At 39.4% G+C, this 14,797-nt stretch overlaps 1 protein-coding gene across 1 annotated transcript in view; it reads left to right on the forward strand.

The window, feature by feature from the left end:
* Window positions 1-1,405: 1,405 nt before the first annotated feature.
* MROH2B (maestro heat like repeat family member 2B) overlaps window positions 1,406-14,797 on the forward strand; it is a 95,396-nt gene continuing 82,004 nt past the window's right edge. Inside the window, exons 1-6 of the mRNA XM_013008393.2 lie at window positions 1,406-1,433; window positions 2,447-2,508; window positions 5,428-5,538; window positions 7,371-7,530; window positions 8,386-8,484; window positions 12,573-12,727. Coding sequence (XP_012863847.2) covers window positions 1,406-1,433; window positions 2,447-2,508; window positions 5,428-5,538; window positions 7,371-7,530; window positions 8,386-8,484; window positions 12,573-12,727 — 615 coding nt within the window. The remainder of the gene's footprint in view (window positions 1,434-2,446; window positions 2,509-5,427; window positions 5,539-7,370; window positions 7,531-8,385; window positions 8,485-12,572; window positions 12,728-14,797) is intronic.

Below are 14,797 nucleotides of genomic sequence, written 5' to 3' on the forward strand. Positions count from 1 at the left end.
TCCCACCCTCTTTTCATTTTATTTTTGATGCCCCTTCCTCTCTCTCTAGCCTGTGCTTAGTGGCCCCACCCTCCAATAGGTGAATAGGATGGTTATGGAGAAAAGTCGCTGTTGTTTGTACCCAACCACAATCAATACCATTCAGTTCGATCCTAAATTTTCATTTATCTGCAACTGGGGAACTAGGTACAGATCTTGATCAGTATTTCTAAGATATTAGAATGTCTAAGATTTAACCAGCATATTAAGATACAGATTTCTGCCCCTATTCTAATTATCTAGGTCTGAGGTCAAGCCAGAAATTGGTACTTTAATAAAAATACCAGGTTATTTCTGTTATAAAGCACTTCTAAGAAATAGTGAGTCTGGCGTGGAAATTTGAAAATGTTCTTTAGCACCAGTTTGCCGAGGACTTCCGTAAAAGTATCTGAAACTTTAGTTAGAAGTTTGATAAGGGAAGATAGCTAGAGAAAATTGATAAAGTAGGAAGACATCGAAAAAGAAGAGGACCACCAAGCAGCAGGGAACGATCATGAGTCCCATCCACATGCAGCTCTAAAGACTACTAAGGTCCTGCCCACTTTCTAATATCCCCTTAGCATTGTGCCTGGATAGACACGGGAGGTTGTGGCTATGTAGCTTAGGTTTGCAGAGAAGGGTGACTGCACAAAGTTGGCTCTACACCAGTACAGTTGAAAGCATTATGGCCAAGGGGTATGGTTACAAAGCATGGACTGAAAAATAAGAAGAGATAATTGAGTCTGGGTAAACAAAACAAAACCCTGAGCCTGCAGTCAGTGGAAGTGGGCAGGAGACAGAAAAGGTCTTGCTTTCCTGCCGTCAGTTGGAAGTTCCATTCAACTGCCCCTGCTGGGCATTCCATTCTATTGAGCATGCCCAGTTAGTGTGACTAATTTTCACCAAGTAGAACAATCCGCAAGATCACCATAAAGGCTTTACCAACATCAAGCCAGTAAAGTGACCACTGAAAACCGTTCCCAAATTCTTGACCAATGGACCCAATTTTAGGGAGAGTACCTCCTTTGGACTACAACAATGGTTTGGGACTCAGTCTCTAATTTCTTCCTTTTCCTCAGAAACTCTGGTCTCCAGCACAGGGACAAGGTTTGGTGAGATGCAGCCATTTTGTTGGACAGGAGGAGCTCAGAAGCAAGAAAATGTCGTATGATAGAACACAGGGTTATTCTCCTCAACAGCAAGCCACCACCGGGAGCTCCCAGGTCATTGTGCCAATCAAGAGGAAGAGGGACGTGCAGTTAGACAACCTTATGTGAACCTCATAAGAGAAAAGTGCCAACGTGCTTCTTTGATTGTTTTCTTTTTTTAGTTGTACCCTTTGTGATACTTAAGTGCTACCTTGTAGGAGAGCTTGACACGCCAAGACATGGCTCGTGCCCTGGAGGAGCCCCTAGGTAAATGTCTTCAGATGGTGCAGGGTTCGGGCCCTGCTGAGGGTTGCGTGTTTGTGTGATCATATGCACATGTATGGAGGATGGTGTGAGATATTATATTCAAAGTTTTAAGAAATGTCATGCTAAAATAAGACACTTTCTATCTATTCTCCCTTTCAATCTATTCTTTTATTCCAAAATAATGAAGGTATGTTGATTGTATGGGACCAATGCTAGACGGACGAAGGAGTCCAGGGGATAACTGTGACTTACCTGCTTTAACCACTTAAAGTCTGCTGAGGAGAAAGTGGCTACCTAAAAAAGAAAGGCAGATTCTCAATTAACTTTTAATCCTGTAATAAAAGTTCTTTGGGAATATTTTCAAGTGTGGCTCCCTTTTGAATTTACAAAAACACTGTCCTAAAGGGGTGAGGATTTTTTCAAAGCTCATGAGAAATAACCTCCCCCAAAGCATTTTGTCAGGTGGCCTAAAAAATCCTCACTTGCTTTGACAATTTTTTTTTTAGTTTTCTGAAAGGGCAAGGCAAAAATGTAATCAGAAAACAGCAAAGTCCCATTGAGCACAGTCTCTGATAAGGGACTTGGCAAGGCAAGGAAGGTGGATAAGTCAGAAGACAATGTAGAAAAGAAAAGATTCACAGAGTGGAGCTGAAAATAAACAGCTACACAGCATAAGTGCCTTCATTTCAGGCACAGAAGGGACTCAGCCCATGGAATTTTGGAGCCAGGCCTTGCTAGAAAGACAGTTAAGTACAGGGGCCACCCACTTAACTAAGGATAAACAGGAATCCAATAATTATATTTTCCCCTCCACATTTAATTTGAAATGTTTAAGTATTATTTTTTACTCAGCCTGGTTTCCAAATATGCCAGGGACATGAAATATGAGTAAGATATAGCCCTTGCTAGCAAAGGGCTAGCAGTCCCTGTTGAGGGAGACGGGGGAAATAAAACTTTGATGATAGCAGTCACATTTCTGCACATGTCTTAACTATTTTTTCTGTACATTCTAGAACTATTTGGAGATATAAACCTCACTATCAGCATGCTGAACAAGGAAGATAATATTATCAAGGTAGGGCAAAAGAGAAAATTATCTTTTCTATTTACATTTTCTGGTCCAGTTGTTGCAACAATTATATAAGCCTTTCCTTCCCTAAAATTTCTTATTTCTCTCTGGTGCTAGATCTTTCCAGGAAATCCATATGTAATGTGCTATAATATTTGAACAGTAAAATTTTTAAAGAACAAGTATCCAATTCTACAAACAGTAAAGTACACTCCTCTCTGCAAGTTTATGCAAGCAGATGTAGGAGAAAGCAGGTGTCAGATGACCATGGGGATTATGGCTTTATCCTATATAATTTAAGGAATCCTATGGAAATGTCAGGAGCCATGGTGTTACAGTGGCTAAGTACTCAGCTGCTAACTAAAATGCAGGTAGCTCAAACCTAGCAGCCATCCAGAAGGAGGAGGATACAGCAGACAGCTTAGTCTTACAAACCCTATGAGGCAATTCCCCTGTGTCTTAAAAGGTCACTAGCTGTTAGCTTTATGGAAACCCTCAAAGGTCTCCCTAGCTCCTTTTTAATGCTATTTCAAAATTAGAAATTTTATTTTCTATGGGCAGTGAAGCCTTTTTTGGCTTCATCAACCTTATATAAAATACGAATAACTATGTGTCACTTATCATAACGAAATAGCCTTCTCAGAAGAATGGGAATTTCCAAACACTTAATTGTGCTCATTCAGACCTGTATATGGAGCAAGAGGCAGTTGTGTAAACAGAAAAGGGAATATTGCTTGGCTTAAAACCAAGAGAGTTGTGTATCAGGGTTGTATCCTTTCGTTATATTTATTTTATCTGGATGCTGAGCAAATAATCAAAGAAGCTGAAGTAAATGAAGAAGAACATGGCATCAGGATTGGGGGAAGGCTGATTCACAACCTGAAATCTGTAGATGGCACAATCTTGCTTGCTGAAGGTGAGGAGAGCTTGAAGCCCTTACTGAGGCAGATCAAAAATTGCAACGTTCGGTATGGATTACAATTGAACATAAACAAAGAAAATCACAATCCTCAGAACTGGACCAGTAGGTGACATCATAATAACAGGAGAAGAGATGGGCATTGTCAAGAATGTCATCTTGCTCATGGAAACAGCAGTTGAGTTCAAATGACGCATTGCCCTGGGTAGCTCTTTGGAGTGTTGAAAAGGAAGGATGTCACTTAGAAGAATAAGGTGCACCTGACTAAGTCATAGTATTTTCAATTGGCTCATGTACATATGTGAAGTTAGCATGGAATAGTGAGCACTAAAGAAGAATCGGTGCACTTAAATCATGGTGCTGGTGAAGACTATTAAAAGTTTCATGGACTGCCAAAAGAACAAACAAATCATTTTTGGAAGTACAGCCAGAATGTTCCTTGAGCAAGAAAGGTGAGACTTCATCTCATGTATTATGGACATGTTATCAGGAGTAACCGGTCCCTGAAAAAGAACATCATGCTCGGAGGATAGAGGAGTCACAAAAAAAGGGGAAGACCCTTAACAAGATGGACTTACATGGTGGCTGCCACAATCAGCTCAAGCATAACAACAGAGAGGACCATGCGAGCCAGCCAGTGTTTTGTTCTGGACAACAGAACATTGAGTCAGAGCCTGCTCTACAGCACCGAGTGATGACAACAGACCCAGCGCTGAATGGAGGTAGCAGAGTTCAGTGATAGAATTCTCACCTTCTACCAAAGAGACCTCGATTTGAATCTGGCCAGTGCACCTCATACACAGCCATCACCCATCTGTCTCCACAAGGAGGCTTCTATTTTACTATAGTAGTGAGCAGACTTCAAATGGCACTTCCAGGCTAACAAGGACTGGCCAATCTACTTCCAAAAATCAGCCAATGAAAACCCCGTGGATCCTAGTCTGATCCACAAGCAATCACAGACATAGTGCCGGGCCAGGCAGCATATTTTCCCTCTTCTGCTTCCAGAGAACATGTGACCATCTAATAGATTTAAAAGAGACCTCACACGGAGTCATTGGTCAGGCTGCCGGCCAGATGCATCATCTGTCCCACAGGGTTCACAACCTCCCTCCACAAGTTTTACATATGAAACAAGGTCTTGGGAATCTCTCTTAGGATCTATATTCACGGTTCACGAATTACACTGTGTTCCATGGTGAATAGTCACTCCCTGGGAGCGGTGGACATTTCCATTCCCTGGAGTGGCCCCACAAGAGTAATTGCCAAGAGACTTGAATATATCAGCTAGTCAGCTTCTGTCTTCCATTATATCTTGCCACAAAGCTGTGGCTATTATTATCTGGCATTATTATCAGGCAGTCCCATATGCAATGGGATTAGATTGTTGTGATCCCCGGAGTTTTCTATTTTTGTAGAAATTATTTGGTGGTGGTGGTGATGATGTTGGGCTATGCATGGTAAGCATGCCAGTGTAACAATTCCTCCACGTTGTACAATTATTCTCTTTTTTGAGTTGTTCCTTTGGATTAACATAAATGCAATGCCCTCTAAAGTTCCCGTCTAATCTTGCAGGTTGTATTGTTCATTTTATCCCATGGAGATAGATCTTAAAAGAGCATAACACTCCAGGCAGGTATCCCTGGCTAGCTAAAGGCTCCATAGCGTTTTCACTGGCTTTCTGACGTAGATGGCTAGGCCTTTCTTCCTAGGTTGTTGTTTTTGTGTGTGTGTTCTCATAGAGAAGCTCCGTTAAAACCTATTCATCCTCACAGCAGCACCTAGCCTCCAATTAAAACCATTTGTTTTAATAAACTTGGTTTTATATGTCATAATTTGCTTTCTGAAGATGCATATTATGCTCAGGGAGCAACAATTAAGATATGTAAAGTCTTGTGTGGTGGAGAGACATATTGCATAATTTAATTGTGCTATTATTTTCCATTTCAACTTATTCCATTTGTTCTACAACCCAGTTTTCTGTGTGTATGTGCATATGTTCACAGGAAGACATTTATAGTCATCTTACTACCGTTGTACAGAATTCAGATATCTTGGATGATGCAATTGTGCAGCAATTGATTTATTATGCTTCTAAGGACATGAGAGACAACAATGTAAGTGTTTTTGTTTTGTCTTGTTTTATTACTTGCGATATCATATCATTCTATATTTCAATCATGTCATGTAGAATTGTACAATTGCAACCACAATCATTTCCAAACAATCTTTGTCTACATGGACTCCTTGCCAGCCTCTCCCTTTTTCCCCACCTCCACCACTGTACCCTGAACCCCTTATTCTACTTGTTATCCCTATAGGTTCATCAATCCTGGGTTTCATATACCGAAAAACGGAAATGCATATACCACAGCTTCAGGAGGGTGACCTCCATTAACATCACACCTTTGAGATACACTCTAATATTAACAAACAAATCACACAAAACAATACAAACCAGAAATATAGAAAATTTTGGAAACCAGATCAGGTCCAACCAGCATCATAGGGGGGGATCTACTGACAAAGTTATAACTGTCCAGGTCAGATTTATGCCTTTGGTCTTCTATATTCCTCTCTCCCAAGCACTCCACTTAGTCACCACTTTGCTCTCATCCCTCAACTTTAGATAGGGCGAGTTTGCCAGAGGACTATTTCTTATGTAGCTCCACCCATGTATCTTGGGCTCCCAGTTTTTTTTACAGTGAGTGAGAAGCAAGGCCCATAACAAAGTTTTTAAGTTCCCAATTTTGTCCACGTGGCTGACCATTGACTTTTTCTACATTGGTGCTATGACCCGGGATCCCTTTGATTTGTTCTCCTTACATAATCCAGTTATTAATCCTAAACTGAATCAAAGCCATGAGACACTGGAGAGGTTGTATAGCCCGACCCACTATGAAATGAGGAAGTTATTTCTCAGGAAAAACATAAAAATAAGAATATTTTTCAAAGTAACACAGCTATCTATTGATAAAACATGTAGCTAGAATTTATAGTTTCTTGACTTGCATGTGAATTCTTGCCTTTTTATGTCTCCAGGACATTGTCTCTGAAAACTAATTTGTAGAATAATTTGAGTCCTAGGATGACGCTATTTACCTCTAGAAAGAATTTTCATTTGTTCCTGCCAGTGGCACTAAAGATCTATGATCAGGTTCAGAACCTGAGAATCCCAGAGCCACTTAGGAGACTCTCAGCTGTGATTACAATCCACTGAGGACTCGCTCGCTTTCAGTTAAATTTTACATCTAAGGACAGCCCTTTGGGAACTTAGTCCACAAAAGTGATGGGTGGAGTTGCCCTAGCTTACTGTTGGTGGATCTTGAACTTGATATTTCCAAAATGCCACAAAGCAGACTACAATATGGAACTCATCTCTAGATTCCTTTTATTTTCCATAAGTGAACTCAATAACTTCGCTCAATGCTGTTAGCTGTTTAGTGCTTTTGAAAAATATACCTTAAGACTATTATCCAGGTCTTTTATTATCCTCAGCAAAATGGGTTGATCAAATTTACATAGTCCACTGTTACTAGGAGCAGACGTCCCTCTCAAGAGCTCCAATTTTAACAATTGTTAGGCTGTGACATTTCTGAAATCGAAATCTCTTCACTCTCCCAGTTTCCCTAGCGATTCCCTTTACTCTGTCAACTTCACTAATTCCTATCACTTACACACAAAGATAATCCTATGCCCGTGGTACCTGAGCAAATAGCAAGAAAACGTGTATTGACCTCAAATTCACAAAATCCCTATTACAACATGATTTTTATGTACGTTCAGATCAGCTCTGCTTTCCCCGCTGCTGACATCTGACCTGGAGTGTCTCCACCCCCATCCCACCCGCCCTTGGCTTTGTCGCTGCTCTTTCCCATTGCGCAGTTTCCCCTTCCCGGGCGCACTCCTCCTCTCCAATTCGTGATTTGGGTTTTGCTTGCTCCCTCAGATCCTCCGCGAAGTCCGAATGCTGGCTGGGGAGGTCTTGGTGTCCCTGGCTGCGCACGATTTCAACTCTGTGATGTACGAAGTGCAAAATAACTTCAGGATCCTGGAGCTGCCAAATGAATTTGTTGTGCTCGCTCTGGCTGAACTGGCAACCAGCTATGGTATACAGGGAATTCTAGCCTTACTTTCTCTCTTAAAATACCCACCTCTAGTTACCTAAAACCTAATGGGAACAAGGAAATTCGGAGAGAGTCTCTCAGCCGTCTGTCCTATTCAAGAATACCGAGAGAGGCATGGGGGCAGTTAATTTTGCATAGATGAGTCTGCTGATCAGATACTGTTAATCCACCCTGTTCTGAGTCTGCCTAGACTCTCCCACCCTTACTCGCCTTCCTTTTCATCTAGCCCTGGACTTGCATAAGCATATTTTTCACACAGTATATTCTGTAAACCATTAAACCCTTACTTATCTATCATAAGGGTTGCCTATTACTTGGCTTCACAGATATTTATTGAACACCTATTGCATGTACTAATGAGCTCTGGCAGAACTATGAATTTAGCATTGAGCTGATGATCCCAAGGTCAGCAGTTCAAACCCACTAGCCACTCTGTGGAAGATGCAGTTTTCTAATGCCTTAAGATTTAGAAATTCTACAGTGGACTTGGGGGAGGAGACTGGTTGGTTATATGTATTATCATTCTAGGCAGGTTTGATATCACATGTGCTAGGCCCTGGCATCAGAAGCAAGTTCTGGTGGGGCAGATTGACAGTAGTAAAATAATAATCAAAATAAGGCATTGCCACTAAACAGCAGGTACAGTTGACTATATAGGTAATGTTTTATTTTACACCCAGTGACTCTGCCTTCCTTTTCTAACCGCAGCCTGGCATTGAGGCAGGGCACAGGGACTGAGGAGTTCTTCCTCCTCCAAGAGCAACAGCCCAGGCTCTGTGTTGGCATGAGGAGAGGAAGGGGTGAAGACAATGACTCTTCTCTCGCCTCTCTCCGCAGTGTCTCAGAGCATTCCTTTCATGATGATGACTCTGCTCACCATGCAAACCATGCTCAGGCTGGCCGAGGAGGAAAGGATGAAGGAAGCTTTCTGCGTTGGTGGGTGTCCCTGTGCCGTCCTCTTCCCCTAAGACTATAGACTGAGCTATGAATTCAGCAAATGGCTGTTTCTCCTTTTGCTTTAGTCTTGCCTTTACTCGTGGTAATGTAGCTTTTTCATGCCTACCACATGGGATGCTCTCTGAAGGAATTTTTTTTACCCAATCCTCACAGCCACTTTGCAAAATAGCTGTAATTGGGCTATTTTACAGACAAGAAACTGAGGTCCAAGAAAGTTAAGCAGTTTTTCCAAGCTGGTAATACAGTCATTGAGATGCACTGGTAGCATTCAAAGCCAAATCCATATGGTCACCCCATCTAGTCTCTCTCTCTTTCCACTGCCACATAAGACCTATTTCTCTGGGAGTCCTTCTTTCATCGTATTATACTTTATATGTGATGCTTGTGAGAGCATACCAGCTCTTAGAAATGGACTAAATGCTGGCATTCGATTATAATGTAATATAACAATAATGATGAGGAAACAACCTAATCAAAATACAGTCACTCCTCAAAAGTCAAATAAACCAAAGAGAAGAGGTAAAATTTTAAATCTATCTATAGTAAATATTTTATAGTATGTGTGCTTATAGCATGTGTTTTATTTAATATAAACCAAACTTAAAATGCATCTGTAGTAATCAAGTTATAGAAGAATGTGTCCAGGGATTCCAGGAAGAAAGCCTTTCCAATTTAGGGGAAAGGCTTCTTTGATGGATCTGCAGAGCTGACCTTTTATCTGCACCAGGTGACCATGACCTCCTCCCAGCCTGTTTCACCTCTGGGAAAACATCAGATGATGCCACTGTTAAGATACTTTCTACAATTGATACACCCCCGTTTTAATATTTTATATTTAAAATCCCGTTTTCCTTTCTTTTTTTCTTCAGTGTCTTCTTTACCCAGAAACCACGTCAATCCCATCCTATTATACTTCTTTTCTCTTCATCTATCCTCATTGAAGTTAATATTTTTATCTGACATATATTTAGAATTTACTGTGTGCCTATGATCTATCCTAAATATGAAAGTATGACTCAAGAACTTGAATAACTATACCACATTATTCCACCTCACTAGTTTTTTTAATATCCCCACTTGCTGTAATAATTAATAGTGTGACCTTGCAAAGAAACATTAATTTCTAAAAACATGCTTACCCCCAATCTTAATAACAAGGAAAGCAAAGCAGGACCTCATTATGGCAATTAATAATAGATTCTCTCGTTTTATGTTATAAAGTTATCTAAGTATCCTTTGTCCTAAAGCAATTTATGCATGATGGCTAAAAAGGAAAAGAGATGAAATGTAAGTGGCTTTCATATACTTATCACTCTATCAATCGACACAGAAGCAGATATCATGCTGGTTACAATGAATATCGTTCATGGACAAAACACCATCCATTTCCTCCCGTTGCACAGGGGTCAATGGAGGGAGGACACACACAAAACGGTCATAAAGTATGACAGGAACCCCTCAAAGAAACTGAAAGGAGTGTGGAGTGAAGACGGCCAGCTCTAGAACTGAAACACGCAGGATCTCCGAAGGGCTCTCTTTTCCAGAGTAATCTTTGTGTGAAGTGTCTTTAAAGAAGTGAACAATGGATTTTCTTTTTCATCCCATAAAATGAGTAGCATAAGAGGAGGGTTGGAATAAAAATATCACAATTTTTTAATGCATGTGATGCCAGTATATATGGATAAGTGACCAAAATGATTTTTTGAGATAAAAAAGTATTTTTTTGTTTTATCGAATTAACATATACACACTAAAACGAATACAAATCAAAACTGTGCAGATTGGTGCATTATCACAGTGACATAGCCCTTTTACTACCACTCAGGTCCAGACATGAAACATCCCCATCCCCGGAAATCACCCCTTGTTTTGCCTTATAATCACCACCTTCCCCCTTCCCCACAAAGGTCATCACCATCTTGACTTCTAATGTCATAGGTTACTTCTGTGTGTAAAATCCATACATGCTGTTTTGTGTAGTCATGGTTAATTTTCATTGCTGCATTCCATTGTATGCCTTTTTTACAATTTATCCATTCTACCTGTTGTCAAACACTTACATTATCTCTATTATTGACTATACCAATCGCTAAACTAATGACACTATCAAATCATTTGTGGTTACACTTTGGGCTGCTAACCACAAGGTCAGCAGTTCAAGGGAACCAGCCAGATCCACAGGGGAAGGATGAGGCTTTCCACTCCTGTGAAGATTTATAGACTCAAACTCTCACAGGGGCAATTCTATCTTGCCCTACACAGTCACTATGAGTCAGCATTGACTTCTCTAACATAAAATGATTAAAATGTCTCTAAAGTGAACCAGAGACAAATATAATTCATAGATTCATGAATGGATTTGGGACTTGCACTTAATTCTAGCTCCAATCTAAGAGCAATTAGTTCTTAGGACATGGCCCTGCTTGATGCACAACCTCTTAAATAGATCACTTAAGACAAGAGTGCTATAGCAAAGTGTGGTGAAGAAATGAGATGGTACCCAGCTATCAGAAAGAATAGTGCCTGGGGTCTTAAAGCCTTTTTTTCCAAAACAGTCATCTAAGTGAGACATCGATGAAGTCTACATGGAAGAAACACACCAGCCTCTGTAATCCAAGGGTTGTAAATAACATAATCCAAATCTAAAATAGGGAATGGTATCTGAGCTTGAACTGTGAATACCTGATTTGCAGAAGGCTGTGTATGTCAGTGGAATCCCAAAATCCACTTGCAAGGTCCACGCATGGGTTAAACCTCCAGTGAATCCCCTCTGATCAACGTTTAAAGATGTGAATAGTTTTGTCAAAATGTAATATTTTATAAGTTTATCTCTCTTTGATCCATTTTAAAGCTGTTTCGGTTGTTGTTGTTGTTGTTTTAATGAAGGGAAAATACAAGTCATAAAATAAGCCATGATGAGTTCCTTCTGTCCATGGACCACCACGAATGTGAATAACCTTGCTATCATGTAGAATGCATTAGAAAGTGGATTGTTGTAGATGTAGTTAGGTTAAAATTTAACACCCTATCATTTTATCTCCCTTATGATCCATTTAAATTTGTTCTAGTTTTTAATATCTTCTGCTTTCTTTTCTACTGAGTTTTTTATCTGTTTTATTATTCTTTTTAGGTTTGTTTTTTCATATTTTTCTGTATATGAAATCTAGACTAGCTAAACCTATAGAGATAGGAACTGGATCAATGGTTTCTTGTGGGCATGCCAGGGGAAGTTGGGGAGAAATGAGGACCCAATAATGATGTGCACAAGAATGAAGAAAATGTTCTAAAACTGATTGTACAACTCTTCTCAATGTGATTGAACCATTAAATTGTACTATATGTGAATTATGGACCAATAAAATTGTTAAAATATAGTTAGAGTGTTTTTCTTAGTGGGGGGGGTAATACAAAAAACTACTATAAACATTCTTATGCATTATTTTGTACTTACATATATCCATTTCCAATAGTTGGATATCTAGGTGTAGGACTGCTGAGTCATGAGGCATATTCAATATCGGTAGACAATGCCAGAGAGTTTGCCAAAGCTTTTGTATCAATTCAGACTTCCACTAGCGATATGTCGCACCTATGTCTGGTCAACATTTGCCATTATCTATTATACATTTTAGCCATTCTCCATGGTATGTAGTAGTATCCCATTATGCTTTTCATTTTCATTTCACTACTGTGATGATGCACATTTACATGTTTATTTGATATAGTCCTCAGATTTTAGAGAAACTGTTGAACCTTTGAAGACCGCTAGGAGTCTAGGGATTAAAGCACTCAACTGTATTGTGAACACACTGTTGCTGCACTAGTGAGAGATGTGACAGTCAATCTCTTTCAGTAAGAGTTACACCGCAGGAAACCCTGGGAGGCTGGTCTAGGCTATCACCTGGGGTCATTGTGCATCAGAATCAACTGGATTGCAGCAGGTTTAAATTTTTTATTTGTTTTATTTCACGTTTACTAATCATCAGTACTCCTTGCTCTACATTTATTTTCTTGTCCTTCCCATCTTTGTAATTTTCATAATTTATGGTTGTGTTTTTAAAATGCAGCCCTTGAAAAGTTCAGCAAAGCCATCTACAAGTACGTCAACCACTGGAGAGATTTCCCCTATCCAAGATTGGATGTCAATCGACTCTCGGATAAGATCTTCATGTTGTTCCGGTATATAATGGAAAAGTGGGCCACTGTGACCCCAACCATGAATGTAAGTAGAGACCTTGGGTGCCTCAAGCTAGCTCTTATTCAATATGACCTGAACTTTCTGTTCTCTTTTTGCCATAATAAGTAAACTAGATTTTAGAACGCTGAAGATGATATTCTATCAGTTTATCAAATGCCTTTACCTATTCTTCCCCACCTATTTCAAAGCACTATTGGTTCATCCAACTAATATTTATTAAATTCCTATGATATCCTAAACACTATTCTAGATACTAGGAAAGCAATGGGGATAATAAACCAAAATCCTGTCTTTGCCGAAATAATATTTCAATGTGTAGAGAAATTGATGAACAAGATATGATAAGTAAAATATAAATAATCTTAAAAGGTATTTTATGCTTTATATATCATAATTTACATATGAGCCTCGTCATTGATTGGGAAAAACTATAGTCCAAAGAAAGTCCCTATGTCTGTCGGACAGGGCAAGAAATGACAAAATACCCATTTATAAACTATCAAGGGCTCATGCGGGAGGGGGGAGCGGGGAGGGAGGGGAAAAATGAGGACCTAATGTCGGGGGTTTAAATGGAGAGAAAATGTTTTGAGAAACGATGTACAAATGTGCTTTACACAATTGATGTGTATATGGACTGGGATAACAGTTGTATGAGCCCCTAATAAAATGTTAAAAAAATAAAATAAAATAAAATCCTGGAGACTTTTAAAAAAAAGAAAGTCCCTATGTCTATGAATTACAAAGTCAAGTAAAACCACATCTAATGAATATACTACTTCCAAATAAAATAAGATTATGTGAAGAATAGTTTATAAATTGCATGCACATATATAGTTCCATTGATACCTTGTTGAAAACAAACTTTTTATTGTAATTTTGGTGACAGTTTACAAAAACATATTGAATTTCAATCAGCAATTCATGCACATTATATTTTGTGACACTGATTGCAATCCTCACAAGGTAACACTCCTCTTCACACTCTGGCCCTGTGTACTCATTCACATGCTGCCCTTTTGAATCTGTAAGTGGTTCTAAGGGTTGTAATTCTCCGTGGTGTCATGGTTCACTTTACAAGCCTATCGTTGGGGTGAGCGAAGTTCCATGCCTGTACGTGCTTAACAGGCACAGTTCGGGTAGTTTCTTTAGACCAGCCAACTGGCTTTTCTCTGATTTCGTGCTTTGTTCCACACTTTCATACAACTCCTCGAACTTCTATTGTGATGTCTTTCAGTGCAGTCATCCAAGGGAGCCAGGTGCCACCTAATGTTTCTGGTGTCAGGGTCTTAAAGACTGAGGTTTGCGTGGTCAAATTAGTTCTTTCGAATAATTGTTTCCGGTAAATTTTTATTTTCAGGATTCTTCTTTGCTTTGGATGGGAAGAGATAGAGACTGGTGTCCTAGGTGGTCACTACGAAGTTTTTCAGACCCATTCCTATTCCACGAATTAGGATAGAGAACATTTTCTCTCTGGACTATGTTATGTCAAGAGGCTCCATGCCTAGAAACTCATTAACTTCATTCTTTGGTTAGAACTAACACATTTTCTGAACTTTGGCCATATACTCTACTATATTTATAGATCTATTTTCAGCACATATAAATACACATGTAGCTATATCTCTGGCAAACCTGCATATATATTCATGGATCTAGTTTAATTTGCCTTCCTAATCCTGCTCATATTATATTCAGGTTCCACTAGAAGACTTTTTATTACTGTTTTTCAGGAAGTGTGAATATTAATATTTACCCTTTTTGCCAAGATCCATCTCAGATCTGCAATGAGATCCTTTTTGTTTCATATCTGGCCTGATCCTCTGGTAGCACCTTACCAATGTACTATTGCAACCTTCTTGGATAATCTTCAGCAAAATTTTACTTGTATGTGATATCAATGATATTCGGAAAAGTATAAATCAGGATTGTATCCTCTCACTGTACTTATTCAAAGTATGCTGATAAAATAATCAGATAATCTGGCTTATATGAAGAAAAATATTGTGTCAGGATTTGAGTTAGTTAATTGTGCCAGCCTGGCCGATAATCACATGTGGTGCTGGTTGAAAGGCGGAGGGATAAATGGGTGGTGAG

Source organism: Echinops telfairi, unplaced genomic scaffold (assembly GCF_000313985.2).
Source record: "Echinops telfairi isolate 266 unplaced genomic scaffold, ASM31398v2 ScPeMD7_7469;HRSCAF=8507_1, whole genome shotgun sequence".
NCBI classification, from domain to species: domain Eukaryota; kingdom Metazoa; phylum Chordata; class Mammalia; order Afrosoricida; family Tenrecidae; genus Echinops; species Echinops telfairi.